The 27,880-nt window shown below is 41.1% G+C and overlaps 1 protein-coding gene across 1 annotated transcript in view; it reads right to left on the bottom strand.

Annotated features, from left to right (window-relative positions):
* Positions 1-27,880, bottom strand: part of faf1 (Fas (TNFRSF6) associated factor 1) — a 65,259-nt gene that overhangs the window by 31,171 nt on the left and 6,208 nt on the right. The window contains exons 4-12 of the mRNA XM_074669007.1: positions 26,912-27,174; positions 26,718-26,809; positions 26,211-26,302; positions 18,510-18,615; positions 13,240-13,326; positions 3,009-3,104; positions 2,740-2,863; positions 2,563-2,626; positions 2,398-2,479 (exon numbers count right to left, since the gene is read on the bottom strand). Of these exons, the coding sequence (XP_074525108.1) occupies positions 2,398-2,479; positions 2,563-2,626; positions 2,740-2,863; positions 3,009-3,104; positions 13,240-13,326; positions 18,510-18,615; positions 26,211-26,302; positions 26,718-26,809; positions 26,912-27,174 (1,006 nt within the window). The remainder of the gene's footprint in view (positions 1-2,397; positions 2,480-2,562; positions 2,627-2,739; positions 2,864-3,008; positions 3,105-13,239; positions 13,327-18,509; positions 18,616-26,210; positions 26,303-26,717; positions 26,810-26,911; positions 27,175-27,880) is intronic.

Consider the following 27,880-nt stretch of genomic DNA (forward strand, 5'->3'; position numbering starts at 1 on the left):
TTTTGGCCTGTTGTCTAGGATGCTTTTGACAAAACAGGACAAACACACAACAGATCAAAAAGCCTCTGCTTTCATGCAAAATTCCTTGCACATACCTAGCTTACCCTAAAGCCATTCTAACCGCTGCACAGTTGGCACACTAAATCAAGCTCACCCAGAATAAAACACAATACAGGGAAAATGAATACTATTTCGCCCCTGCACTGCTTAGAGCACAGTGGTACAGTACAGTGTGTGTGAACACCAGGGAGACACTGGCCATATTGTGCTGGCTTAGGAGAGGAGATCAGCTGGAAAACAAGACGCCAAGCTCTTCCCAGCGTTCTTTTTTTCATTTCTGTTTTACACTCTTTTCCATCCACAGACACTCGTGTACGTCCTTCGTGACTTTTTTCTCGCTCATTCTCTTCCACTTTTTGCATCCTCCTCTCCTTTCACACCATGTTGTCTGGTTTGGGGCCCTGACCACCCTCCCCCCTTTGTGTGCCTGGTGATGTGAACCCCCCATAACATCTTGCTGTGTCCTCACAGTCTAATAAGGCTGTAATCCACACAAGCTGTCAGTTGATACAAGCATCCTTAAAAGGACAAAAGCCAAAAAACATGGGGGGAAAGTGGACAGCTAAAAATAAAGCCTCAGCTGTCAGGTTGAAAATTTGATGAGGGTTTTGATAAAATTACAGCCAAGCCTTGTCCGTACAGCACAACAGAGGAGGAGCACCATTAAAAGTAAGAATTAACTTTGGATCCAGTAAAATATTATGTACAATACATAGAAAAGAATCCATTCAGGTGATTTAAGAAAAAGAAGAAATAGCGACTTTTGCGCATGAATGCACTTCTTTTAAGCTGGTAAATTTGTTGTTTTCTCTTTGATGGTTCAGTTTTTCCAGTCTGTGTTTGACATTTGCAGCCAGCCTTTATGGCATTATGATTCAATTATACTGCACATTTTGTGACCTCTGCTTATTGCAGTAAAACAGACTTTGCTCTGCAGTGTTGGCACTTGTACCAATAGTTATCAGTTCATTTCCAAAGGCTCAGCATTTTTCACCAAAGATTTTTTTTGACCACACTCCATTAACCTGAACCTCTACCTTTTTATCATTTTGCCATTTCAAGGAGACACATCTATGTCCCTGTAACGTCTCGCCTTCATATATCAGTGTCAAAAAGGAACATCAGTGGGACCAGGATGGTATCATCACTGAACAGGATTCTGGGGAGTCTGAGTGGAGCCGGGTGACAAAAATAATATTTATATATATTTTTTTTTGTTCCGCGAGTCTAATGACTTCTTGACTCTACCTCCCGACATAATTTACAATCCCTGAAAAAATACACAAGAACAGCAGCTGTCAATCATCATTAAAAGTGATGGAAAACCTCATTTTTAACCTCTTATAACTAATGAAAATGAAACTTTTCAGAAAAAAGAGGACTTGAATACAAGGCAGCCAAATGATATCTTCAAATCACCACAACAATCTGATGTAAGAAACATTTCTAGGAGGTGTATCATTTTTTTTGTTTGACCACAGCCCATCTGGAATGACTGGAAAGCCAGATTTTTTACGTGTACAGCAACCAGCCACCACAGGGAGCAGTTTTTGTGGAGACCTCACCTCGAGCCGAGCAAGATGATGTCCATTATTTTTACAGTCTATGAGTCCGATACAGAGAGCAGAGGGAGAATAAGAACACGACACAATGTGTGACACCCCGTTATGTAAAAGAACAAGGTAAAGATCTGATCTATGTCAGCAATAACCTTTCAGTACTTCTGCTGATATCTGGCACTACATAGAAAATAAAATGAACTTGACTTTTATGGGGGTGGGTGCTGCCGTGAGGTGGGGGGGGGGGTTAGGTTATGGGAAACATTGATGTTTTTGCAACATGCCAGCTCAATAGATAAGCAAAGATACTCAGAGCGTTGGCAGAAGTGTCAAAATGACCTCTTCTTCCCTCTCCTTCTCAGGACAGAAGGACCAATAAGCATAAACCTTCCATATAAAGAGACTGCGTAAATTAGTGAACATTGTGTCCTAAATTCCCACCAGCTCAGTGATGAAGGAGAAGATATGAGAAACGCAGTATCTCCCTTGATAGAGAACTTAAATATCCTGCTCAGTCTGTGTCCCTCATCTGTGTTGTTTTAAGCAAAGAAAACTGCAAAAAAAAAGTAGCAGCTGAACTACACCGAGCAGGGATGATATCAGTGCTAAAGAAAAGTCAACACTGGTAACATCAGAACCTCATATCTTACAAAGTCAAAATTAAAAGTGTTTGAAACATAACAAGAGCAAGAAAAATAGGATTTTGTTTCCCATTACAGTTTCTCAAAGAGTCATACATATTCCTATAAGGCTCCAGACAGCTGATCAGCTTACTTACATCTCTGGCTTTGCCATAGAAGGCTTCTTGAGACGCTGCCTCCAAAGACCCAATGAAGAACATAGGGTGGGCCTCTCCATACCTGTAGATAAACAGTGCATGAGCATCATGACACAAAAAAGCCATCTCTCAACTCATATGAAACACACGTAAAGCTCTGCTCACCTTGAGGAAAATTCGGCAGTAAAGTGCAGTAAGGCATCAGCTTCGTTCTCACTGTTTTCTGGCACTGTAAGGGGACAACAACCTTTTTAAAAACAGGATTGGAGGCTTTAAAAGCACTTGATACAAATCTAGAGCTTGAATCCACCCAGTGATGTAAAAATGCTCTTCTGCCCATACTCATTGGTGATTTCCGACAGGTAGAGGAGCCCATTCCAAACATCTCTGAATCGTCCACACCGAACTCTGACGCATCCTCAAAATCATCCCCCTCGCTGTCACTGACCATATGGACATCCGCACACTGGAATCAAAAATCATTCGCTCACTTCAAGACAAAGTTGATCACATGCATTTTGTTGCCATGTTTTGCAAATTAGCAGCTGGGGGAGAAATGTATCCACTGCAAAGATTGTAAAGAGAAAGCATGTGTGTGTGTGTGTGTATACCTCTTCTGTAGGCTCCTGGGAGTTGGCTGGTGAGGACCTTCGACAAACACTGAGGTGATGGCAAGGATAGCTGATTCCAGAGACAGCTAGTGTCATCTAAAAAGATACAACATAAAAAAAAGAAAGAATAAGTGAATGTAATGAGGGAAGCTCACCTCTCAGATCACATGTGATGATGATCCAAATCTTAGTCCACTTTAAGTGAATATAAAAAGTTAAATTGGGTAGTTTCTAATGATCAGATTGAGCTTGATTAGCTTATTCAACACTAAATTCCCCAAACTATGCAAGGTAGAAGCAAAGCCTGTGTTGTATGTCATTTCATGGATTTCAAATAGAAGTATGCTCATCTTTCAAACGAGAGGAGACACTTGATGAGGTTTCTGTACACCTGCTGTCAACGTGACAGTGGTTTGTGTAGAAGAGCACCTCACTAATGAGCTTCCAAATCCAAAACCAGGACTGAAAATGTCAGTGTTCAGCAGGGACTCATTACAGCTGGTGTTTCCCGGCTGAGATCCCAAAGGAACATCATCGATACCGGCAGGGAAAAGTGCGACACTGAGGATACCTCATTTTTAACAAAAACTGTGTGTGAAACCAAACAGTCAAACCATGAATTAACAGCTTTGAAATGCAACATTTTCACTAACATGCTAAGAGTTCAAAACAAAGCAGAAAACTCAGACGTGACATTCTTCTCTGGGAAAGTAAACTTCTAAACAACAAGGCTGTGGCAGGCTTGGTGTGATAAGAGGCAGAGAAGCTGCTTGCCCCCCTGCAGAGATCCTGTGATCTGCTCCATTGTCAGGTGCTGAGACACACAAAGAGCAGCTGGACATGGTTGAATCAAGAGACGATTACATGCAACGCCAATTGAGAATGAAAAGAGCTACACGGGCTGCAGGGAGTTTCTCTGTGTCTCTTTTTTTTTTAAAACAGATTGGTTCCTCATACCGGCCTCAGCCTCTATAGCAGAGGAGAACAGTGTAACCACTAGACCTTGTCAGCACTATGGACTTAAGTGAGTAAACCTGGCACTGATAAGAGCTGATATATCTGGTGTCTATTATCTGGTTTCTGGTATCTTTTCACTCTAACTTATCTTTTCAGTCGTTAGAATATAAGTATGCTGAAACCAAAAATATTTGAACAAAAAACATTTGGACGGTTTTGGTTGAGCAGCATGATAACAACACAACATTATGATATAAATGTTCCCATTGTGTGCTTTTGGCATCATTGTGAGGAAGAGCCTTAATTTGTCAGGTGCTTGATTCGGTCTATAAACCCTAAGAATGTTTAATGCATCTAAATGCTCTTTGATTCTTTTCTTTTAAAATAACATACACCATCTCTAAAATTTAGTTATTCACACCTGCACTGATGTTGTTTTTCTATCATTAATTGTTCTCTAACATACCCAGAACAGCATAAACCATCTTGGAGTCTACTAAAGCCCTACATATAGTGATTATCATATAAAGCACTATGCTTTAAATTCCCACCAGCTCAATGATAAAGCAGGACATATGAGAAACGCAGTATCTCCCCTGACAGTTGAGGAATGAATAATATCCTGATGAGTATTCCTCCTCCATGTTGTCTTAAGCAAAGAAAGCTCCTCAAAAAAAGCAGCGGTTAGACTGCCACGCTATGCTGAAACTACGCGAACCAAGACTGACATCACCGCTGCGGGGACGAGTCAACAGTGAAACATATTAAAGTCACATATGAAAATATGATTTTTGTTTCTTGTTGGATTAACACCTTTTCCCTCAGGGCTTACAACATGTGGTCGACCCAGACACAGTAACAGATGTGCAAACTTATATAATAAGAGAAACGGATTGTATTTCTTGTGTATTACCACTTATTTGGGAGTGTACTCTTGGCAGTGAGAAGTGTTTAACAGTCACAGTGAGGACAGAGGAGTATGCCAGGAACACCTACAAAGAACACTTAGCCCAATTGCCTCTTTTTTGCACCTGTAACTTAACTCTAAGTGATTTAGTAGTCTGTTGTTTTTTTCAGATCATTGTGTCCGTCATATTTTTCAAGTGAACTTTTTGGAATAATAGAACAAAAACATTATTCCCCAAACATTTAAAGTGAAATAAGCAATCAAGTCTTTCACTCAAAGAAAGAAACACCAGGGCCATTGGAGACATGATGGATGCTCGGCCTGAGATTGGAATTAGTGCTCAGAGAGAGTTGTAGGTATTGAGTCCAACAAAGACATACAGGGTTTTAGCCTGAGGGGAGTGAAGGCATGGCCCCAAGTCTATTCTGCCTATTCCTAAATCGAGTGGCAATCAAACGTGAGAATCTTAACAGCGGCTGCCGAGAGGATCCCCATAAACCCTTTACCCTCAGTGCTCACAATGAGAGGCTTTGGTCTGAGGGCCTAATAAGTGTATAAATAAAGTTGATCACTTCCCCTGTCAAAGACAGCCTGGAGGGTTTGTTCTGACATGGATGCAAGGAGGGGAGGTGAAAAGGGAAAAAAATGAGTTGAGTGCCCCTCAATCCTCTTCCTTGCTTTGACCCGATGGCTTCTTCTGATGTTGAGGTACACAAGTGCAGCTTGGCGGCTCAGTGGTAAAACGTGGAAACAAGGCCCAAGCGCCGCAGGGCACGGGGGTGTGGGGACGAGGTTAACCCCCCCAAATGACCCTCTCCCACATCTCCACACAAAGGAACTGGCTCCTCTTTTTTGGATTCTTTTAATTAACACTTGCATTGAGGCTCTAAGCATTCAGAGGCCGATACAGGGAAAGAATTCTCTCTCCCTCTCTCTTACCCCCTCCCTCCCCCTTTCCCTCCCCTCTTCAACCCTTTCTTCCCTTCCCTACCCTTCTTTCTCTCCCGTCACTCTTTCTGTGTTTCACTTTTTTCTATTCTAGTGTGGGCAGTGTTTGGATTAGATGTCTGGCTGTGAGTGTGAGATAATTACTACTGACAGCTGCACTGAAGGCAACCACAACCACAGCACCACCTTACTCCACTTTCTCTTTGATGGAGAAAGGGAAGAACTGCGAGGGGAGTGGGGACGAGTGGGTAGTAAAGAGAAAGGGGACAAATGGGGGACAGAGTTTTGGTCAGAAATAATGCAAAGACAAATTAAAAAAACACATGCAAAGGTAAAAGAGCAAGTGTGCTCCACCCTCAACACCTGTTACTTTTCTTGTGTCATGGCTCCTCTGGGCTTCAACAGGGATGTGTCTCCACTGGTTGCTTTCAGGGGTCCTATGCATTTATCTGCTCATAACACTCATACAGTATAGAGCTGCTGGTTTTATCTTTAAGGTTTTGTTTCTTTCATGATGTTGTGCTTTTCAATAAGAAAGAAAGTTCTAGATAAATTTCACATCACTATTGATGCGAAAGAAATAGATGTGGTAAATGACTTTAAATATTTTGGAGTAACTTTAGATTCTCAACTTAAGTTCAATTTACATATAAAGAAGTTATCTAAAACTGTGAAAATCAGTCTGAACTGCTTTAGACTTATTAGGTCATGTCCCTCCTTTAAGGCAGCTCATTTATATCTGTATGCCATGGTCCTTTCACATTTGTCCTATTGCATCACTGCCTGGGGCCAGGCCACAGACTCAACTGCAAAACCTTTATTTTCACTTTATAAACAAGCTTTGAAAATCTTAGATCAGAAGCCACAAAAATGGCACCACTGCAAAGTTATTGAGAAATACAATTTGTTGACCTTTTCTAACTTTATAAAATTATCTTTTCTGAAAGTTGTTTTCAAGTGCCTAAATGGTCTGGCTCCACAAGTGATGTACCAGAACTTTACAAAGACAGACAGCTGTAGGACAATAACAAGGAACAGAACACAACAAAACTGTAAAATCCAAAGATGCAGGACGACATTTGAGCAGTCATCGCTCTCAGAGCAAGGCATACACCTGTGGAATTCCTCACCATCTGAAATTAAATCTCAAACAGAACTTAAAAAGTTCAGTGCAGAAGTTAAACAGTGGCTTAAACAGCAGCAGAAATGCGAACACTAATTTCTCACAAGTAACTAACAGTAAACTATTTTAATAATCTTTGATGTTAAATGTAACCTGTGTTTTAGCTCTAATTCACTACAACTGTGTCTATTTATTTATGGTATTTATTGACTGTATTCACTGTGTTACTCGATTTGTAAAATTGTATCTGTATTTTGTATAACTCATTGTACTGTAAATCCTGAGCAGGGACAAGGACTGCAAATTAGCTGAAGCTAGACGTCTTATATGTTCACATTTTCCCATTGTGGCAATGTGGTATGTATCGTCCCTGTCAAATAAACAAATAAAATAAAAAAATTAAATGTCTCCACACAAGGTTTGTAAAGTAACCAAACTGCTAAGAAAAGAACATCCTCCTCCACAAATAAAGACAAAAACTGTGAAATTCAAGCTTCAAATTATCCAAGACAAGGATAGAGGAGATAGGGATTGAGACAGACAGACTAACTTGATGCTGAATGTCACCTGAATTCTGCCATTCGCACAAGGGAGGGGGGCTCTGCCTGAGCTTACTGCTGAGCCCTGTTGCCACGGAAACCACCTGGCCCCTCTAAATAAACCCTCGGTTTCATAGGCCCCTATCAGGTAGAGAAGGATTCCATTAATGCCAGCTGGGAAATGGAGGGAGGTGCTGGCCTACAAGGCAAGGAACCTCCAAGACTCGGCAGCATTAATACATTAGCAAACACCATGAAACACTGCATAAATGTCAGCAATTACTGGCAAGGGGAAAGAATGGGTGCTGGTGGGGGTTTGGAGGGTTGAGGGGATGTAATAAGGATGTCCCACTGGCTGTCAATCACTCCAACAGGTGTGGAGGAGAGACTGCCAATCAAAACAGCTCCAATGAGGCAAGGCCTGTCTGTGGACTCGCTGCTGTATTGTTTGGAGGAAGGAAAAGAAGAGAGAAAGGAAAGAAGCAGGGGAGAAGGATCAATCAGTGCAGGAAGGTTTGTCATTTTTTCCTTTTCACATTTACTGTCGTCAAGAGTCTCTGTTATCATTTCCATCATCATCAACATCATCTGTTAGGAACAGCTTTGCCAAAGCCACGAAAAACAGGAATTGAAGGAAGAGCTGGGTTGTGCTTTTTGCAAATAAATGAAGCTGGAAAATTGGCCTCAGCTTGGCTATTCTTGCAAATCCACACATGGTCATGTCACCATCACAGAACATCATCAATCTTAAAACATGGCACCAGAATGACTTGTTAGTCAAATAAATCATAAATAAAAACATTAATGTATCCTCAAATGCTTTTTGAATGTTGTGTCCAAGCTGGAGTGCAGCCGCCTACCACAACTGGAGCTGATAGTTTGTCACTGGCTGCTGTTATGATACTGCAATGCTCTACCACCTGTATGTAGTCAAGCCAAGATGGCAGATGACACCTTACAGTACAGAGCTGCTTGGCACCATTTGGATCTAGAAAATAGAGATTCAATTGTAGGTAAGCTGGTTAAACTGGCACATAAGCAACATGTAAGCACTCCACTGAAGTAATACATTGTAAGCATGAGAACATTTAAATGTAGGGTGCACCAAAGGCTGATGGTGCTAGTTCTTCTTCGGGTAAGACTCGGCAAACCAGTTTGACATTGTTTACTAACAGACTATGTTTAGCAATAAAAGATAGATTGAGCTCAATTTTCTGAGCTTTTTCTTACAGTAAGAATGGACAGTTAGTTTAAGTTTCTGTTTACATGACTCAGTAATCATTACTTCCTTAATGTTGTTCAAGATTCAACAAGGACAATGTAATAACAGCAACTCAACTGAAAACAGTCTGAGAATGTAAAAGATAGCTAACAAACAGATCCGTCGTCCTACAAATGAGCATCAACATACATTTCTGGTGTTTCAGCGACTCCATGTGCCACTTTCCTTTTCATTCAACCTCACCGGTTTAACACCTCACACACTAACACAGTGCACTTTAAAAACTGATCTGTTGTTCAGTGTAACATGACCATTATCCATTCAGATCCAATTTTAACTCTCCATTCGGTCTTGAAAAATTCAGGACACAATAAACAATGAAACACACTAGGTGGACAATATCCAAGAAGGTGACGTAACACTGACTACTGGTTTCCCTGAAACATGAGATTTTCTTACTGACAAACTCATTTTCAACAATACATAAACAAAGACACCACTCAGATTTCTTTCTAGGGACACAATCTCCTATAATCTGGTATCTGAAACAAGTTGATCAGTTACTTTGACGATGGAGAAGAATCAAACACTTTTTAACATGCCTGTTGGATTTCATGAGGAAACCAGAGATACCAACCTATATGAGAACAGCTTATTGAATTTCTACAATATCAGAGCTGCAGGTTACTACACCAGCACTGTCACAATCAGTAACCAAAAAAAAAAAAATTTCATTGTGTTTTTTTTTTCCTTAATAAAATGCATTGTCCTGTAAAAAATGCTCAGAAAAAAATCTGAAAGCACATGACCAAAAGAATGCATCACATGGTCAAGTTTTGGTGCTACAGGCACTTCCTTATTAGCCAAAAAAAAGAAAAGAAAACCAGGGCACATTTGCAAACCAACAGATGTAAGTTAGGTCCCATACATAGATGCAAACGGGCAAACACAGTTATATCCCACACTTAATGGCAAAACACATTTGTGTAGTTATCACACCCTCTAATGTGTGGAGATGAACGTAATCTGGGGCCTCTGGCTGCCATGTTTATTGGCCCAAACCCCAGGAGATGGGACTGGGCTAATGAGGTAGACACTAACACTGGCTTCCTACCCGCCTGCTAGCTGGCCAAGCCCTGGGCTTTCTCTGTTAATACCTTCAGACGTTTCAATAAGAGGGCTGCAGTGAGAGCAGAGGCCATTATTACACTTCTGTCTCTGTGCTTTTTAATATCCTCTCATCCAGGAAACACAGGCGCTGCAGATGTGTGTTAGCCAGGTGCCAACCGGGCCTATGATGCCACAATGAGCTCCAATATATTCATAATTCCTGGTCATCATATCCAAAGCTTCAAAGGGGGCGGCTTGAGTGATTCACTGATATCCAGACACAATAAAAAATATGTAAAGGCAAAAGCTAAAAAGACTTAATCTTTTAGGATTTCAGGATTAGCTGAGTTTGTTTGCTGAACTTCAAACTGTAGAAATTTCTTCTTTTAATGATAAAATAATCTGCAACCTTTACACATAAAAGGGTTGAAATACAAATTGTAAATTTCACATTAAAATAACATGCTTTTTAGGTTGTTTTATAAAATATTTAGTAAATTTTGATATGGATAATTTAATATATAGGTGTGCACAAAGCTCTTGAAAACTTTTGATTAAGCCTAAGGTGGGCACCAATTGTCAATGCAAACTTTCTATCCCAGCTTCATCCAGAAATTTTCCTGCCACCCCTCTTGATAAATCCCTGAAGCCCATGTGAACTGATGTGAGAATGCAGAAAATTCCCTTAACAGGTGGAATGAAATAAAAAATACTTTATTTATCCCAAAGGGAAATTCAGGATGAATGGGGAATGAGATTTAGAATGAGGGGGTTATGACGTTGTTATCATGACACGGGAGCAAAGGACCTCTTTTACAATACATGTAATTTTGCCCACAGCCCAATTTTTTGTTTATTGTGTGGTATTTGTAGTACACCCAGAGACCCCCAAGAATATACCTTTAGAAAATCCAAAAGTCATCCAGGGCCTGTGCTTTGACCTATTTTATGATCATTGCCATAGGTGTGAGCCAGGGTGCACACTTTACCCCAAAACTCACTCAAACACAAATAATAAATCATCAAATTGGGTCAAATCACCTTTACTGAAGTCTGGTGCATCTTTTGCAATCAAACGTAAAGCTAAGTATTACAATTGAAAGAAGTTATTGAATTTTAACTGGGAAAAAAAAAGTTTTTTTTCATGATTTTTTTCAACAAATTCAATTCTTTAGAGATGTGTCTGACCAACTTACAGTTGGTGTACACCTAAAATACGTACAAATTATTTGGCCACATACATATTCTCAAAGTGGGAAAAAAATCATCAAATTCGGAGACCGGTAAAGTTGGTCAATTAACAGGTTGAGTTACTGTGGTAGAATCAGGATACATATCTTGTATATCAGGGAACCTTTAAAGATTTGTTCAGAATTCATCCTTTAAGTATGATTTCTTTTAGAATTTAGATGCTAGATTCAAAACAAACATTTCACATTAAATGTTATTCATTCATTCATCAAATGTTTTTCATATTGAACAGCCACAAAGGGCCTGTATATTATGCCTTTGTGATGAGATAATAATGAGCCATTGATACAAGTAAAAACCGATGCATTTTTGGATTGTTGTAATCAGATTGTATATATCTACAATGACAGCAATACATAAACATTATTTCTGTCAATTTCTGTTTCTAGTACTTTTAAATACATGTAATCTGTTTTATGGCCTTCGTGTCTTTTTGCATAGCAATGGCTTGGACAATTTTAATTTGTAGACTGGAACTATTGTAAGGGAAAGGGGATCTGAGAAATCCATAAAATGTCAAATTCAATAACTTCTTTCAGTTGTAATACTTAGCTTTACATTTGATTTCAAAAGATGCACCAGACTTCAGTGAAGGTGATTTGACCCAATTTGATGATTTATTATTTGTGTTTGAGTAAGTTTTGGGGTAAAGTGTGCACCCTGGCTCACACCTATGGCAAAGATCATAAAATAGGTCATAGCACAGGCCCTGGATGACTTTTGGATTTTCTAAAGGTATATTCTTGAGAGTCTCTGGGTGTACTACAAATACCACACAATAAACAAAAACCTGGGCTGTGGGCAAAATTACATGTATTGTGAAAGAGGTCCTTTGAAAGACTAACACACCAGTGTGAATAAAAACATCTTCGGCCAAGTGTCACCACTTCTGTGCGTTTACACATCTTGCAAAAAATGCAAAAACTATCACCACTGCATCCATCTGCAATGTAGCTTCTGCAAGCATGCCTTTGATGTCATGTCCCACTTTAAAATACTCATCTCTTGCCTCTCACAGGGAAGACTTTACATTGTAAAGGGAATGAATGAACTTCTAAAAATTGGAGGGGTAAGCTTTTGAAAATGTTTTGATGTGTGCGGTATGCAAGAATATAAAAGTGAAAGAGTCCTGAGCTGTTTACTGATCACACAACTGGATTTCATAAAAGACAATCACAGCAGGATGGCTTGTTACTGGTTACCAGTTATACCATTGTCACCTCTGAGCTGAAGCAGAATAAAGCAAACAGTCTCCTGTGGTGAAATGGTGCAGAAGCTTTTATCCTTTGCCCTTTTAAGAACATTAAGCGAGTAATGTGTTTACTTTCCCTGTTCATTTTTAAAGCTTTAATTCATAAAAAGTACAGTTACTCTTCACCCAGTGAGGTGTTGGAACAAAAACAATTGCTGAAAAATGAAACAGAGAGTTTTTATTAAAATAGGATACCTGTTTTAAACACAAGCACTATCAGTAAAAAACATTAAATGGGGAATCAATAGTTTGATTGCTATCGTAGAGGTTGTTCTGGCTTACGATAGAAAATAAGCGAAACAATGTCAACACCCATGTTCCAACCCCGACATCAATCGCACAGATCTAAAAGGAAAACGCTAGCTAGGGGTTAACACAAGAATGTGTGCACAACAGCTCCTCTGTGTCAAAGCATCCCATACAATTAGCATGGGAACACATATGCTGTCAATGATGGGGCAAGACAAAAGGGGTCAGAGGTTCCTCAAGGTTCTGTATGAGGGCTGCTTCTGATCAGCTTGACTGTGTGCTGGGTGAAAGGCTGGGAAGAGCGACCCTGGGACAGAAGAGGTCAGTGGGACTCAATGATGTGAGATTTAATGTCCACAGATAGAGGACACAGGACGCCAATCGTCTTTGACATCTTAATTAGCTCCAACATCTTACTCTCATTCTTCTGACAGACGGTTTGGAGTGGGCTACAATATGTGACACAGTTTTCCCTTCAGTTTGAAAGTATTTATATCATATGAATCAGTAACCTTTGAATTAGTGGTTTCTTTTGAGCTTGAAGTGTAATTATTTTTTCAGTAGTGGTCGGTGTAGTGTGGGAAAAGTGTAGATCCAAGCAGATGAAAAGCTATTCTGTGTATCAAGTGTGAAAAAATCGGAGTACTTTTTTCTGTGTGAATGTGTTTCTTACAGAGTCATCAGTTGCTGACGCAGGCCATCCTTCCCACTGCTGATGCCTGACTGGGATGTTAGTCAAGTCTGAAATGTTTCTCTTTACCTGTATGAAAAAAAGAAAAATCAAACTATTAGTAAAAAGTATAAAAGACAAGGTATATAACATTCCTCGCAATATTATTAGTGCTACAAATGAAGATGTGAAATATTAACAACTCAGCTCAAATCTAAATCTAGAAATTAATTTCATCCATTATTTTTAGAAATATGAAGACAAATATTCACATCCATTTCTGCAGGAATTGCAGGGACATTAATTAAATTTGCATCTACATCAAAGTGTCCATTCAGCAGAATGAGGAAAAAGATGGAAGAAGGAGATGAATCAAGAAGAGAGAAGAAGAAGAAGAAGACAAAAAAGACAGCCGGTGTTATCAGCATTCTTCAGATGCCACAGCTAATGCCCAGCAACAACAGCCCCACGCTCTGAAATGAACAGTATTTCTCTTTTCCCATTCATGCGCGGTCGCTGTATCTGCATCACTTAATAACATGCCGTGCTTTTAAACAGTTAGCAGCCAGCAGCGTCTGTCCAACCAAGCGCCGCGTTACACCGTCCACTGGGTTGTTGGTTTAAAGCCCTCACGCCAGCCTGATGTGCGCCAGCCGAAGGTGATCAAAGCCGCATCGGCGTCTGAGTGCTGGCGGCCGTGGATTTTGGAACATTTGTTTAGCAGAATCCTCCTCTACAGGCCCGCGGGGCTGGACACTGATGCTGAGAAAACTGTCAATTGTGGAGCAAAGATCCATCCACACACAGGTCAAATCCTGTCTTTGCAAAAAGTGCTGAAGTGAGATGGATCCATGGGCATATGCAGGGCTGCTGGTCATGGAAGTGGAAACTTAAAGAACGCTACAAACACAAAGTCAAAGTCAACGTCAGACATAACAGGAGAGCAGCTACAAAACAGTGGACCAAGAAGACCGCAGGGAACACTACCCCTGGAGTTAACTTTGCATCTCTTTGTATGTGCGTGGATGTTCAATGATGCAGACACGGGATGCACTGCTTGCAAAGATTGACTTATTTAAAGTTGATTTCATCCTTTTTCTCAAGCAACAGTAAATAGTCTAAGTCATCAATCTCTCAAAGAAATTATATTTTATTTGTGCTGGGCCTGGCACACCAAAGCAATTTGCAGTACAAACAAGCCGAGAAAAAAAATAAAAGAACAATAATAAATGAGTGGCACAGTCCATCCTTTGTCTTTCTATCGTAAATCCCACAGCACACTGCTCGGTGCCTCTCCTTATGATGAGAAGCTATGGCCAGGATAGCAGCCTGGGGTCAGAGCGGGTGGCCAGTGTTATTACAGAGTGTAATATCTATGTTTGACCAGCCGGACTACAGGGATTTGACTGACCGGCTGGCCAGCCGATGAATAGAGGGGAAAAGGGAGGAAAGAGGAGGCATAAACACTAGTAATGAAGAGGCTGCAGTCAGAGGTTAAAGCAGCATCAGAGAAACAACAAACTAATGCCCACCACAGAGAGGATGAAGGTGAGAGGTGCTGGAGAAAGAGGAGGAGGAGGAGGAGCAGGAGGAGGAGGGGAGGACAGACAGCTAAAGGCACCTGGCAAAGGACAACCTGATCTCACCGCAGAGAGAAAACACAGCTACAGCAGACCTGCCCAGCTATCACCACACCACCACTCACTGCAGACAGTTGTTCACACAGGCCTGCTCTGACCATTTAAAAGATTTTAAACAGAAATCTCATGTAGAGAAAGTGAAGCACAAAAAGTAATTTAAAAATACCATTTTCATTAAGCTTCCACAAGAGGCTGAAGTTACAAAGCAATGCATGTGTTAGCAACAGGAGCCATCACAGAGGGAGCACAACTGTCTAATGCTGCCCCCTGTCTGCCATAACATCAGCCTCAGGGATACGGTAGACTGCATCAAATTAAAACAACTATGTTGAAAAGTAAAATTGACACTCAGAGTTTTACTTTCCATAAAAATGTGTTTGACCCACATCAATGACATGATGCAGAAGTATCACAATAAGACTTCTGGACTACTGTACACAACACACGATGAATAACCTCCGGTGGCCAAGGAGATGTATCCATCAGCCTGACTTCTACAGCAGAGGATAGAATTAAAGTTACTGCGTAAAAGAAAGCAGAAGGAGTCAAAGTCCTGATACCAGCTGTAGTGCTGCTGATTTGTGTGTCCGTGTTCGCTTTGAGATGAGGGATTGCTCAAGTTGGTTATAAACACTATTAGTGAGACTGGCTGTGGCGCTGAGCTGCTGGGCGATACGGCAAAATTAATGATCCAATCACTGTAAATGCCAATTGCCTGTAATCCCTGGCTGGAAGCAAATCAAAGGAAAGGTTTCCGTTCAACAGTCACAAGCTCTCACTCTCTTTCTTCATCTACCCTAGGCACCAGATGCCTTTCTTTCATTTCTTATTCGATCCAAACTTGCTTTTCTCGGCTCTGTAGCCCGACTGCATTTGGTTCCTATATGTCTCCCAGCTGCAGAGCAGGGATGGGGCCCGAGCCCAGCCCTGGGGGGCAGAAGAGGAGGGAAATCCCCAAGACAACTGGTCTGGTCACGGACAACTCGAAACCAGCAGCCATCCCTATTCTACACTCTTCGTCCCTGGCAAACATTTGCTCTCCAGCTTAGCTGAGAAGCTAGCCAGCAACTTACCCCCACACTCTTGTCTGGTAATGCCAATCAGAGCCTACAAAACCCAGCGCTCCAGAGATATAGAAGAAAGAAGGTAGAGAGGACACTGGGAGAAGGAGACGGAGAATGAAGGAATAGAAAGGGAGGGGCAAGGATAGTTCCCTGAGAGCCACAAGGCATAGCCAGAGCCTTTGGCAAAGACAAACAAGAAGACAGGACTCTATCCCTATTGATATGCACAAGCAGAGACCATCCGCTAGTTTTCACATAAGACAAAGAGGAGAATGGGGACAGAAAGGTGCTCTGTAGTGGAGGCCATATGTGTTTCGTGAGTGGACACAGTATGAGCAGAATAGGGAGTCAGCCTGGCTGAATATGGTGTTGCTTCTTTGTTGCATTCTTAAGTCTTAACAGAATGAGAGGAATACACTCCTTCAATTGACTTCCAACTATAGATCCCACAACATCACTCTTACTTTTACCCTGAGCATCACACTTAACTCAACTTTATTCATGCTAAGAAGAACTACTATCTGACTGTCTTGACTGTATTTGGACCTGAAGCTCTAAAATTAGCCTCTTCAAAACATTCCTTATTTAGTGTGTACACAAGGTTTATGAGACTTTATTTCCTAACACATTAAAGTTAGAAGAAAGGAAATACATCACCCCCCTGGCTGCAGAGTAAATATATAAAGAGTATGGTCAACATGAGGCAAACAGAGTCCTGCTATATGCAGGTTAAGGATCCAGGCCTCATTTTCACCACAGGGGGGCTTGAGATGCCTAAAGACAAGCATGCGTAAGGAAAGACCGCGACATGGAGGCCTGTTTAAGCCCGCATTGTCCCTTCTTTCTCCCCCATGGTCTTACGCAGCACCCCCACCTAGCCAGCGGTCCTTTGCCTCCATTCTGTATCCAAGATTTCCCCCCTCCCACACCGCAGGGACCCCTCCCCAGTGTTTGTAATCCCACCAGAAACACTTAAGGTTCACAGTGGGTGCTCATCAAAACCATCTGCCTGAGAAGAGAGTGAGAGGGAAAAGAGAGAGAGATGACGGAGAGAGGAGAAAAAGGAAAGAGTGAGAAAGGAGAGGGAGAAAACCAGGGAGACGAGCTGCCCCCTCCAGTTCAGATGTTGGTTGTATTAATCTGCTCAATTAGCACCATTACAAGCCCTGCTAGCGGCCTGATTATTATCAGTGTAATCTTCACCTGCACTGAGGAGCAAGGCCCGAAGCTGCAGTGAACAAAAACCTGACATGGAAAACTTGTCACTGCTGCCTCAGGGTACACGATTAACTGGTTGTGAAACAGGAAGACCAAAAATATTAAGAACAAAAAATTATGCTGGGACTCGCTTATTCTACCAAATCAGTCTTTAGGGAGCTTGTTTCCCTTCACCTGGAGCAGCAGGATGTCCACTCTAAGTAAAAACTGCCACCTGCGTTGGTCTCCCTCTGCATGGGAGGTAGAGCAGGATGATACATGTCAGCAATTTGTGCTTGTGTGTGTGGCCAAACATTGACATTATACTGCTCAAGCTACAATCCATATGCAGCAGTTATTATGATAACAAAGATGGACAGAGTGGCGTGCTGCTTATAAACCAGGTCCAGTACGAGTGACTATAAATACTTAATAGGCTGCCAAATCTACTGTTTGGTTTCAGATGAAGAAAATGAATGGACTCTGTCTCTTTCCATTGCCCCAGCCAGCCAAAATCAAACAATGTTGAGTATTTAAACTGCTTCTTAGACTGCTGAGAGGGATAGAGAGAGCCAGACGGAGGGAGAAAGAAGCTGAGTAGGGGGAGTCAGGAGAAAAAGAGGGGGTTGTAACAGACCGCAGCTGTGAGAGTAATTATGTGCTCGGAAATGTGATCATTTGTGATGAATAATGAATCGATGGCTGAGATAGACTAGCACTGTTTAGCCAATGGAATGAAAGCAGTGTTATGGGAAACCAGGAAATCAGGTACAATAATATTATGCATATGAGGGCATGTGGGGGAGTAGCTGAGGCCCCGTTTACACGGAGACTCCCGCAACGATTCTTCCTTTGCGTTTTCAAAAGCCACCCGTGTTTACATGAGGACGGCGTGAAAACGATCCGCGTTCATACGACTCCAGGAGGAGAAGTCTCCTCTTCTGTTCTTTCTTTTTCTGCCGTTTTGTTGTGTGAGACGGTCGGGAATCCAACCATAACGCGCATTACCGCCAACTACTGGCTCAACTGGAAATGTGGCTGAGTGCGGAGCCTTCACCTAAAACTGCGAGTGCGCATGCGGTGACGTCAGCGTTTCACCCTGAGACGCTCCGCTCTGTGTTTACACGAAGCTGGATGGAGGAGCGGATTCAGATCTTTCCACTCTGGGGAGCGTTTTCAAAAGTTTGCGTTTTCACTGAAAACGCAACGTGGTCTCGTCTAAACGGAAGGCCAAAACGCAACGAAATGTTTGCGGAATCGACCGTTTTCGGCGTCGTGTAAACGGGGCCTGAGAGCTTTGTATGGCTCTGGGACTATACAGTGATTCTCTGATGTCCTGAATGGTTTCAGCGTTCACGTGCTGGCGTCTTACCTCCTGTATGGTTCTGGAGCCGGGGAAGTTGAGACTGTAGTCTCTCTGGGCTTCACGGTGGCTGATGACCAGCAAGAAGTTCTGGTTTAATGACTCCTGGAGAGCACTGAATCAGGAAAAAGAAAAGTAAAACTGTAAGCAGTTTGAATAAAAAAAACTTCAAACAAAAAAAGACATAATAATAAAGCAAGAAGACTAAAAGGAAAGGGCACAGAAAACAATCATTATCACTGAGAGAGACTCAAGCCAAGGGATGGGCAAGCTGAAACTTGTCAACCAGTGGTAGCCTGCTGGCCCACAGGGAGGTGGGTGCCTCCTCTGGGGGCTAGGCACCTACTTCACTGGTTGTGTCTCAACAAGCCTGGTCAGGGCTCCACTCAGGCACAGCAGGCTACCACAGCTATGACCAGCTGCACAGAAGCAGCATGACTTCCATCAGTCGGGCTTATCGCTAACAAACCTGCCAGCTATTATGGAGTAAACCCAGGAGGGCTCTCAGCTCTCTCCAAACCGCAAACCCTAAAGATTTGTTAAAAGAACAATTTTACTGTGACATGCAGTGAAGCACAAACTGACTACCTGAGAAGGTTTGATACGGTTATAGACCGATATAACAAACAGTTAATCCAGGTAGTTTACTGGCACCGCTTTTCATTCTGAATGATGAAAAATATACATGCGTAGGGAACATAAACTGTGCCTCCTTTTTTTTCTTTGGCTGAAATTTTAAGTGCTATGGAGCTTTTGTTTGTCATCATGAAACACTTCTTCTTCAGCAGATGCTGCTGGATTACTGCTGTATTTGACAGCAAATAAGGCAGTAATACAGCGACATTACTGCTGCCATATACATATATATATATATATATATATATATATATATATATATATATATATATATATATATATATATATATATATATATATAAATATATATATATATATATATATATATATATATATATATATATATATATATATATATAGCTAACAAACCTGCCATATACATATATGGTAGATGTTATAATTTATATTTTATACCAAAGCACAAACATCAATCCTATAGGATGTCATGTTCTGATGATGTTGCGACCTGGACCCCAAAAAAGAACAACTTGTTCAAGAGGCTGTGAAGTGACTCTCTAACTCTCCAGACCGGCATCGTATCCCGCTCACCATCTCTCACAGCGGTGACAGGGACGCTGTGAACAATGCAAACGCAGACATTTTGTGTGTTCACGTCGAGAGGAGGAGGTGGGGGGAATCAACTTTTGGAAGCTTCATTTACAATAAGCTGTGAGGTTAAGTAGCGTTTTGAGCAAATGCTGGGTCTGTGAGGCTGAATATCAATGGGAGGCTTAAGGGCCGAAGCAGGCACTTAATCAGGGCTCAGAACCCGAGGAGAAGAGGAAGAGTTGAGGGAAAGAGAGGGATGGGGGAATTAATATGTAGCGCACACATTAATTATGCAATCACACCCTTAATCTGCGCAGATCTGGACGAGCTTATGTTAACAGAAGCTCAAATTTACTGTAATGACAGCATATTTACATTGACTAAAACTACGAAATCAATATGTAAATGTAATGTTTGTTGTAGCTAACTGGGGAAGATTGGAAATGTGTGGAGTAGGAAGGAAAGATGCATACGTAATAGGGTTGAGCAGAAGGAGGAGAGAGATGTGTTTGCATGTGTGTGTGAGAGAGGTAGAGTGAGGAAAAGAGTGAGAGAAAAATGGAAGGGGTAGGGACACATAAATAAGGATCTAGCTAATATCATGATTATGTTTGGACACAGTCCCGAGCTACTGCTGGCAGGCTGCTAGACTCCTAAATAGACAGAGATAGAGGGTAAACTGAGTGGAAGTGTTACTCTGTCCTTCCAAGCAAAGAAGGAACATCTTATCAGTCATTTATGGCAGACCGATGAGCCATTTGGTGAGCATGTGTGTGGGTGGAATTCTGTTCAAGATTTACTTTGAAAAAATCAGACCACTCGTGGTGCTCTACAGTACAAATATAGCTACTCAAAATATCAAATGCAGTCAGAGGGGAAACAAACCTGCCATTCATAACGAGTCGTCCCCCATCTGTCAGATGAGGCCGGCTGGTTGATAAATAAACAAAACAGCCATGTTTCAAGTCTAATATCCCTTTGGTTTGACTGCCTTCACCACTGATGTGTTCAAAGCAGCTGTCTTCTGATGGAAGCAAGGGTTGAAATGCGGATGTCTCAGTGTTTGCTTCTGCCTTGAGAGGTCTCTTTCTTGCTCAACACACACACTCGTGACATCTAGGTCGGCCTGAAATATCTCTGGAGGTACTTGACATGGCATAAGGGTGCAGGGAGGAAAATGTCATTTAACTTTAAGGACAGGGAAAATGGAGCGTTTTGCAGGGGGAGAAGAGCAGGCTAAACAGATTGGTTTCATTCTGAGGTAAGCCCATCGCCTAAGCTGTGAGTCCCTGCGGCACAGAGCAGACTCTAGACCTTATTAAACTAGCACTGCCAGACACACACACACACACACACACACATACACACACATTGTGACATGTGCCTGCAAAATACAAATACCCATACACACTCTGCCTCCCCAACCACTCACACCATCATGCGTGTGTTTCTTCTGCCTAAAGACACACAAAGCACACCAGCCCAGGAGAGGACACGCTGACTGACCAGTCTACCTGCAGTAAGTAGAGGGGAGGTCATGAGGGACACACAGGCTCTTCTTACCTCCTCCACATTTTGCATCCACAACAAAGCAGGAGGATTCGAAACCGTTCTGCTCTGTTTTGGTCTGTCATCCTGTCCCAAACTTAATTAGCATGCTAACTGTCAGATTCCTCCAATACACTGCTGCTCCAGCTAACTGGTTAGCTAGCTAGCTAGTTAGTCACCCTGCAACATCTGTAAATCTGCTGCTAGATAACTGACACCCTGAGGGAGAGCTGGGAGGCGGGGAGCCACCATAAACACACAAAACTAATGAATCATTTTTGCAATTTTCTAATTTCTTTTGGAGTTCAAATTAAAATAACCTTTCCTCGGCAAACATGCTGCCTGAGAGCCGAGTGGAGAGTAAACGAACGAGGGAACAGGCTCCATTGAAATATTCATCAGGCCTTCATCATTTATGCAAGAGATTAGCTCCTCCTCACGCCCTCTCGTATTCACATGGAGTCATCAACGTGGTCACAGAGAGAAACCCTCTTCATTGTGGGCTTTAACACTGCAGTGCTAACTCCACATCACATCACTAACTAAATACCTACCTGAGATGGATTGGTGCTCAGAGGAAAATCTCCCAAAGCCTCAAGATTTATTTCTAATCAAACATGACAACTAAGAGAAGTGTACTCAGCAGGATCATAATGACAGTGCAGCACTGTTTAATCAGTCCGTTTGGTTTAGGTATGTGTGCTGCAGGAGCCGAGCTCCACAAAGTAATTGCCAAGGATATTACCATTTATGGGACGTTTGCATTTTTACTCAGCAACAATCAGAAGCAAACAGTAGTTTGTAAAATTGAATTTGAGGTTTCAGACTATTATGAAAAACTAGAAAAAGTACATTTAGGAAACAGTCATGGTTTCAGTAACCTCATTTGAAATGGATATTTTAAGATAACCATTTTACATTGAAAATATTGATCCAGTCAGGACAGTGTTAGCACTTTTAGACTTCAGGATATTTCATCAGATAATACAAAACTATAACACAGGCAACACAGTAATCTGCATCACTGCTCTGTACAATATACATGATTAAGATTATGTAAGTCATACACAATTAAAACAAAAAAAAATTAATCACCTTTCCAACTAGCTCTAAACAATTGAGCCTCCCCATGGTGACTTAATTAAATCTTTAATTCAAGTCGGCTGAATTTGACTTAGTGAGTTCTCAACTTAGCTTTGAAACCAGTGTGACAGCTGGAGGAACTGTTTTCTTTGATGTCAATAATATGTTGCTAATAATATTGTTTCTATTGGTCAGAAAGTATATATTTTCCAGTAAAGCTTTAGTGCTTGGTGCAGTGAAAATATACAGTAGCCTACTAATAGGCAAAATCAAATTATGTGTGTAAAAAGAACTTGACACAGGTATACATGCCGGTTTTTAGGAAATAATTACCTTTTATAGACATTTAAAGGGGAGTTGGACTGAGTCCGCCCCAGTCGGGCGAGCCGATAATGGCGTTGTTCAATAAAAAGCAGCAGCCTGCACTCACACGGCTGATTAGAAAATAAACAATGTCGGCAAACGCTTCAGGCAGGCTCGTCAGTGATGCTGCTGTCAAGCAGTCTTAACATCTCCTGAATGATGACACATTTTTTTGCGTCCTAACTTACAAAAAATACATTTTAAAACTTTCTCTGTCAAGTGTTAAGTATTTGATGCCTTATGATGTAAAGAACATGCTTAATAATGCTGCTGACATAATACCAGTCAGTTCTGAGATCCATATCAAAAAACAGTCTATTTTTAAATTTTGCAAATTAATATAAAACCAAACCATGCTATTAGCCAAGATGAATATTTAGATGATATCTGCATTATCATCACCCACTGGTTAATCTTCTGGCTAATTACCAGCATAAGTCATTGAAAAGCTGATATCAGTCAACCACTTATATGAAGCTAGCATTTATTACTGCCTGAATGGATCCAAACAGAAACAGAGAAATGTACAAAATGAAAAAAAAAGAGAAAGTATTACAAGAATTATTTCCTATTGCAGTTATGAATAAAAAGGCAGTTTGACTAGCTGGAGCCCAAAACTCAAAACAAGCTCAATGGGGTTAATCCTTGACCTCATGTCAGCCTTTGAAGCCCTAAAATGTGTTTTATTAGTTCAATGTAAACTAAAGTTGAATCACAGGTAAAAATTTAACTTCCAGAATTCTGATAATAAAAGTCATTTTCAGTTCCCAAGTCTAAAAAAACAAGGTATGGGACCTGTCTTTTAGAGATAACTCTTTTACCATATACAGTAGTGGATATTTGTGGATATAGGAGGAGTCCATGCAAACAAAGATTTATCATGGTTTGAAATCTTTGCCAAAATGATACAATATAATAATAATATATATAATATATATATTATATATATTATATAATAATAATATATAATAATATATATAATATATAATATAAAGAAAAACAAGAGTGGTAGACTTTTTTAAGTCACACTATATTACGCTAAAACTCAAAACTGCAACAGTAAAATGTCACAGTATAGTTACTGTGTTTTTAAGGAAAATGCATTTATTGTTTTTTTGTCACTGGGGCTTTTTGATTAAGCAAAAACAATTACATTTGCCAATAATTTTGTCAAGGTAAGTATGAGGGAGGATCCACTGTCACCAGACCAGATAAGTTTCCTCTGAGTAGAAGCTAGAGTTGGTATTTCAACAGGCAAAGATCTTTGTCTGCTGCAACAAATTTGCACACAATGCACACAAACTGCATGTAATGTGGATTTCTGGTGTGACCACAGTTTATTTTTACTGCATGATAACAGCTTGTCTGGTCCCGCTACAGGGGACTTCTCCCCCTTGTTCCCTGTGATCTGTCATCTATATGCTCACAGTATGACAACAGGGTCACCATACAGGCACACACACACAGACACACACACACACACACACACACACAGACACACACACACACACACACACACACACACACACACACACACACACACACACACACACACACACACACACACACACACACACACACACACACACACACACACACACACACACTCACATACGAGAAATGCATGTACATACACACAGAAGGCCACCCACTCCACTCAGCAAAAAGTGCCCTCCACTAAAATAGCTGACACAGAATAATGAGCTCCTGACACCCAAAATGATATCGATAACACTTGAAGAAATGGCAGCGGTGCTGCTAAAAAGACCCGGCAGTTGGTGGGGGTGCGAGAAGACGAGGAGAGGCAGAGAAGAGGGAATGAGGGGAGGGAAAACTGGGGAGATGAGGGCCATTAGCTGCCAACACAATATAACTACCACTTAGCCTAACTAGCAGGCAACACGGCAAACTGCCAAATGACTTCTTTTACAAGTGTTCTGGTGACATGTGGATGCTTGCTTGGCTGTTAACATGAAAAAGTGTGGGGAGAGTAACAGTGCAATTTCTGTTTAGAATCCACTGTCAACAAACAAACAGAGGCCATTATATAAGACTACTCTGGCTGGTGAAGGCAGGAAGGCTGCACCTGAATGCCCTATAATATGCTGTATCCCATTACAGAGGTCCTGTCTAAGACTTTTTGAGTAAATGTGTAAACAGCATAAACTATAACTACAGATTACTATACCCAAAGGGGTCCCAGGATATATTTTATCTGTATTTTAGAGCACTCTTGTTTTTTTCAAACTTATTAATTCATAGTCTGAATTTATCTTAACAGCAAACTAATTCTGCAAAAAAACTAACAGGAAATATCAGGTCTCCTACTGATGTTTGGATTTTACAGATGAGGAGCATGGTTACGCTTTCCTCTTAAAAAAATGTTCAAATTATTTAAAAAATGTGCAACTACCGTTAAAAGCAAATAATTCATCACAATGTGTTTATACATGAAAAACAATTAAGTCCCTATTAATTATGTTTTTTTCTCATACATAGGATGATAAGTCCTCATTTTGATCACCGTCCTGGGTGAGGTGGCTCTATCCTGGGAAAAATGGGCTTCTAAATATGTTGCATCATTTTATTAATCACAGGAGCAGCACGGTATGTTCTCATTTTCCTCATTTGGACTGAAAATGTCTGCAATCCCCACAGAGGGACGGCCAGAAAATGTGCACACATGCCCTGCATATTAAAGCTCTCCAACTTTGCATAAATAGCAAGACAAAAAACACAAACCTTGATATATATTCATGCAAATAAGTGCACATCCTCACATATGGATGTTCTACCTGCCCAGTGCTTATAGGTGTAAATTAAAGATAAGAATGGCAGTGGTCATTCTCCACGACACAGGTGCAATGAAGAGTGAAATATGACTTCTCAAGACATTGTTTACAAGACAGTGGTGAAAGGACACCCACATGTCCTCTCAGCTGCCACCTGTGATTGCATTACCCCTTTGATTCTTCACTCAGCAGCCTGACATTTCAGAGAGAAAGGTTGCTAATACCGCCACGGATTTCCTGAAATAAAGAGAACAACCCTTGGAAGGGGAGCATCTGCTAAATGAAGCTCCTTTGTCAGCAGGTACTATAACTCATGTGACAGACTGGTATATGTCTTGGAAAACAGGAAAATATAGGTACTGAGTGTCAACATTATATACACAGTCCCTGAAAGACGCACAGCAACCTTTAGCAACAATAGCAGGCTTAAAGAACAAGAAGAAAATTATTATTGACACAACACACAGAGAAAGCAGGGGTAGATGTTCTTCTCAAAATGTCACAATAGAAGCAAGAAAATGAGTGTGCACCAGAAGGTCAAATGTCTCCTAATATTCCAGTGAAACTGGTATTTGCAGGCTGGATTCTGCATCTTCATAACTGGATATTGACCACCACCTAGTGGTCATTTTGAGGTACTGAATTCCTTCAAATTCAAGCAGTATGGGAGGTAAAGGGTGATGTGTTCAGGGAAAATAAAAAAAGATACAGAGAGAGTGCTGATGGGTGAGACCAATACCTGTTTTTGCTGGTGCTGGCAGTAGCAGCAATTTCTGGGGTCAGGACATAGAGGCTGTTGTTCTTGGGCAGGTGTAAACTTCTCAGGACCGTCTGATCACAAACATACAAACAGATGCAACGTCAACAGTTTCACTCACTAGGGTTGCTTCATTGATAAGGATATAATTATTTGTGCACAGAGTATGATAGAGTTTACTTTTGAATCAGCTCTACATAAGTTTTATATCTCCTGATGAAGATTTTAATGCAGCCCTGTGACTGTGTGATATGTTTTAAGACCTTGTATTATAATCCTCAGGATAATGCAGAGTTTACTTCTTTAGGAGATGAAAAACAGAATTCAAGAAGTGTTTTTCAAGGACCTTTAATGTTAGCAATGTCTGCAGCTCAGTGACCCAAAAAAAGGTCACAAGGTCTGGTGGTTTGATTTGCCTCAGTCAGTGTTTTGTAGTATTTAGGTGAGAGTTAGAAATGATGATGTATGACATGTTATTTTGTGACTCACACTGTCAGATACATCTCCGCTCTTCCATCCTTTTAGCTGCATTTTAGACACTGGAACCCCGAGCTCCGACTCAAGAATCTGTTTGATTTCTCCTGTAAACATTTAAAAGAAGCATAGAAAACAACGTTTGCATTAAAGAGGTAGAGCATGTTGACTATGAACCAGTCTCTTCTGTTAGGGTTTCTGGTGCTCACCGACTGTGCTGCCTTCCTCCAGTACCAGCTCTACAGTGCGCTGCCGGTACTCCACCCTGAAGTTGAGCATCCTAGGCTGACGCTCTACAATACGACGGGAGGAGGAGATGCTGGGACAGGCTGAGGCAGAAGATGATGGAGGGGAGGAGGATGAAGACGATGATGAGGGAGGAGGAATGGTAGCTCCTGCTGCTGCATCGGCTGTTTCTGATTGACTAGGAGGTCCGAACATACTGGACTGGCTCGCCTCATTGGAAAAGTTACTGTAAAGAAGCCAAAGGGTTAGTGATGACGTGGGCTTACATGAAATCTTAAAAATCTGAACGTGTCTGAAAATGACCGCATTTCTCGTTCTGCCTCACAATATCCCCTTATTCTCCATCATGTCATCCTTTCTGCTGTTTCCTCTGGACAAAGTGTTTTCTTTGTTCCTTGGAGAAAGTATGCCAGACTCAGACTTCATGACAAAGGCTTTTATTTGGCCACTTTGGAGAGGACGCTGTCCTACAGCAAAGGTTGGCAGTCAACAACCACAAACAAGCTCACAGGCCAACAGGAAGGTGAATTCACACAATCTAACGTGGAACAGTTTCATAGCAGAGATTGCAGTAGCAAAACAATTTTCTGACAATTAAAATACATATTTTCATAAAAATGGGAAATGTTTTGATGATGATGATGAGTTAATTCTTCTAAGTCACACAAAAGAATAAACAAACTACCAAAGAGAGTCAAGAATGAGAGTTGAGTCACTAAGATAACAAGCAATGAACTGTCACTAAAGTGAATCTCTCTAATAACTGCTTCAATGTTACAAAGGTGTTATGGAATAAAAGAGAGGTAAAGAAGATAAAAACAACATGTGAACAAACTATTTTAAACACAAAGTGAAAGGAAAATGAGAGAGATATGGCAAAGAGGCCTCTTACACCCTTTGAAAACATGAGTGGAAAAAACAACAATTTTCAG

This window comes from Halichoeres trimaculatus, unplaced genomic scaffold (assembly GCF_033239565.1).
Source record: "Halichoeres trimaculatus isolate MK-OKI-2021-1 unplaced genomic scaffold, fHalTri1.1 fHalTri1_scaffold_4, whole genome shotgun sequence".
In the NCBI taxonomy this organism is placed as follows: domain Eukaryota; kingdom Metazoa; phylum Chordata; class Actinopteri; order Labriformes; family Labridae; genus Halichoeres; species Halichoeres trimaculatus.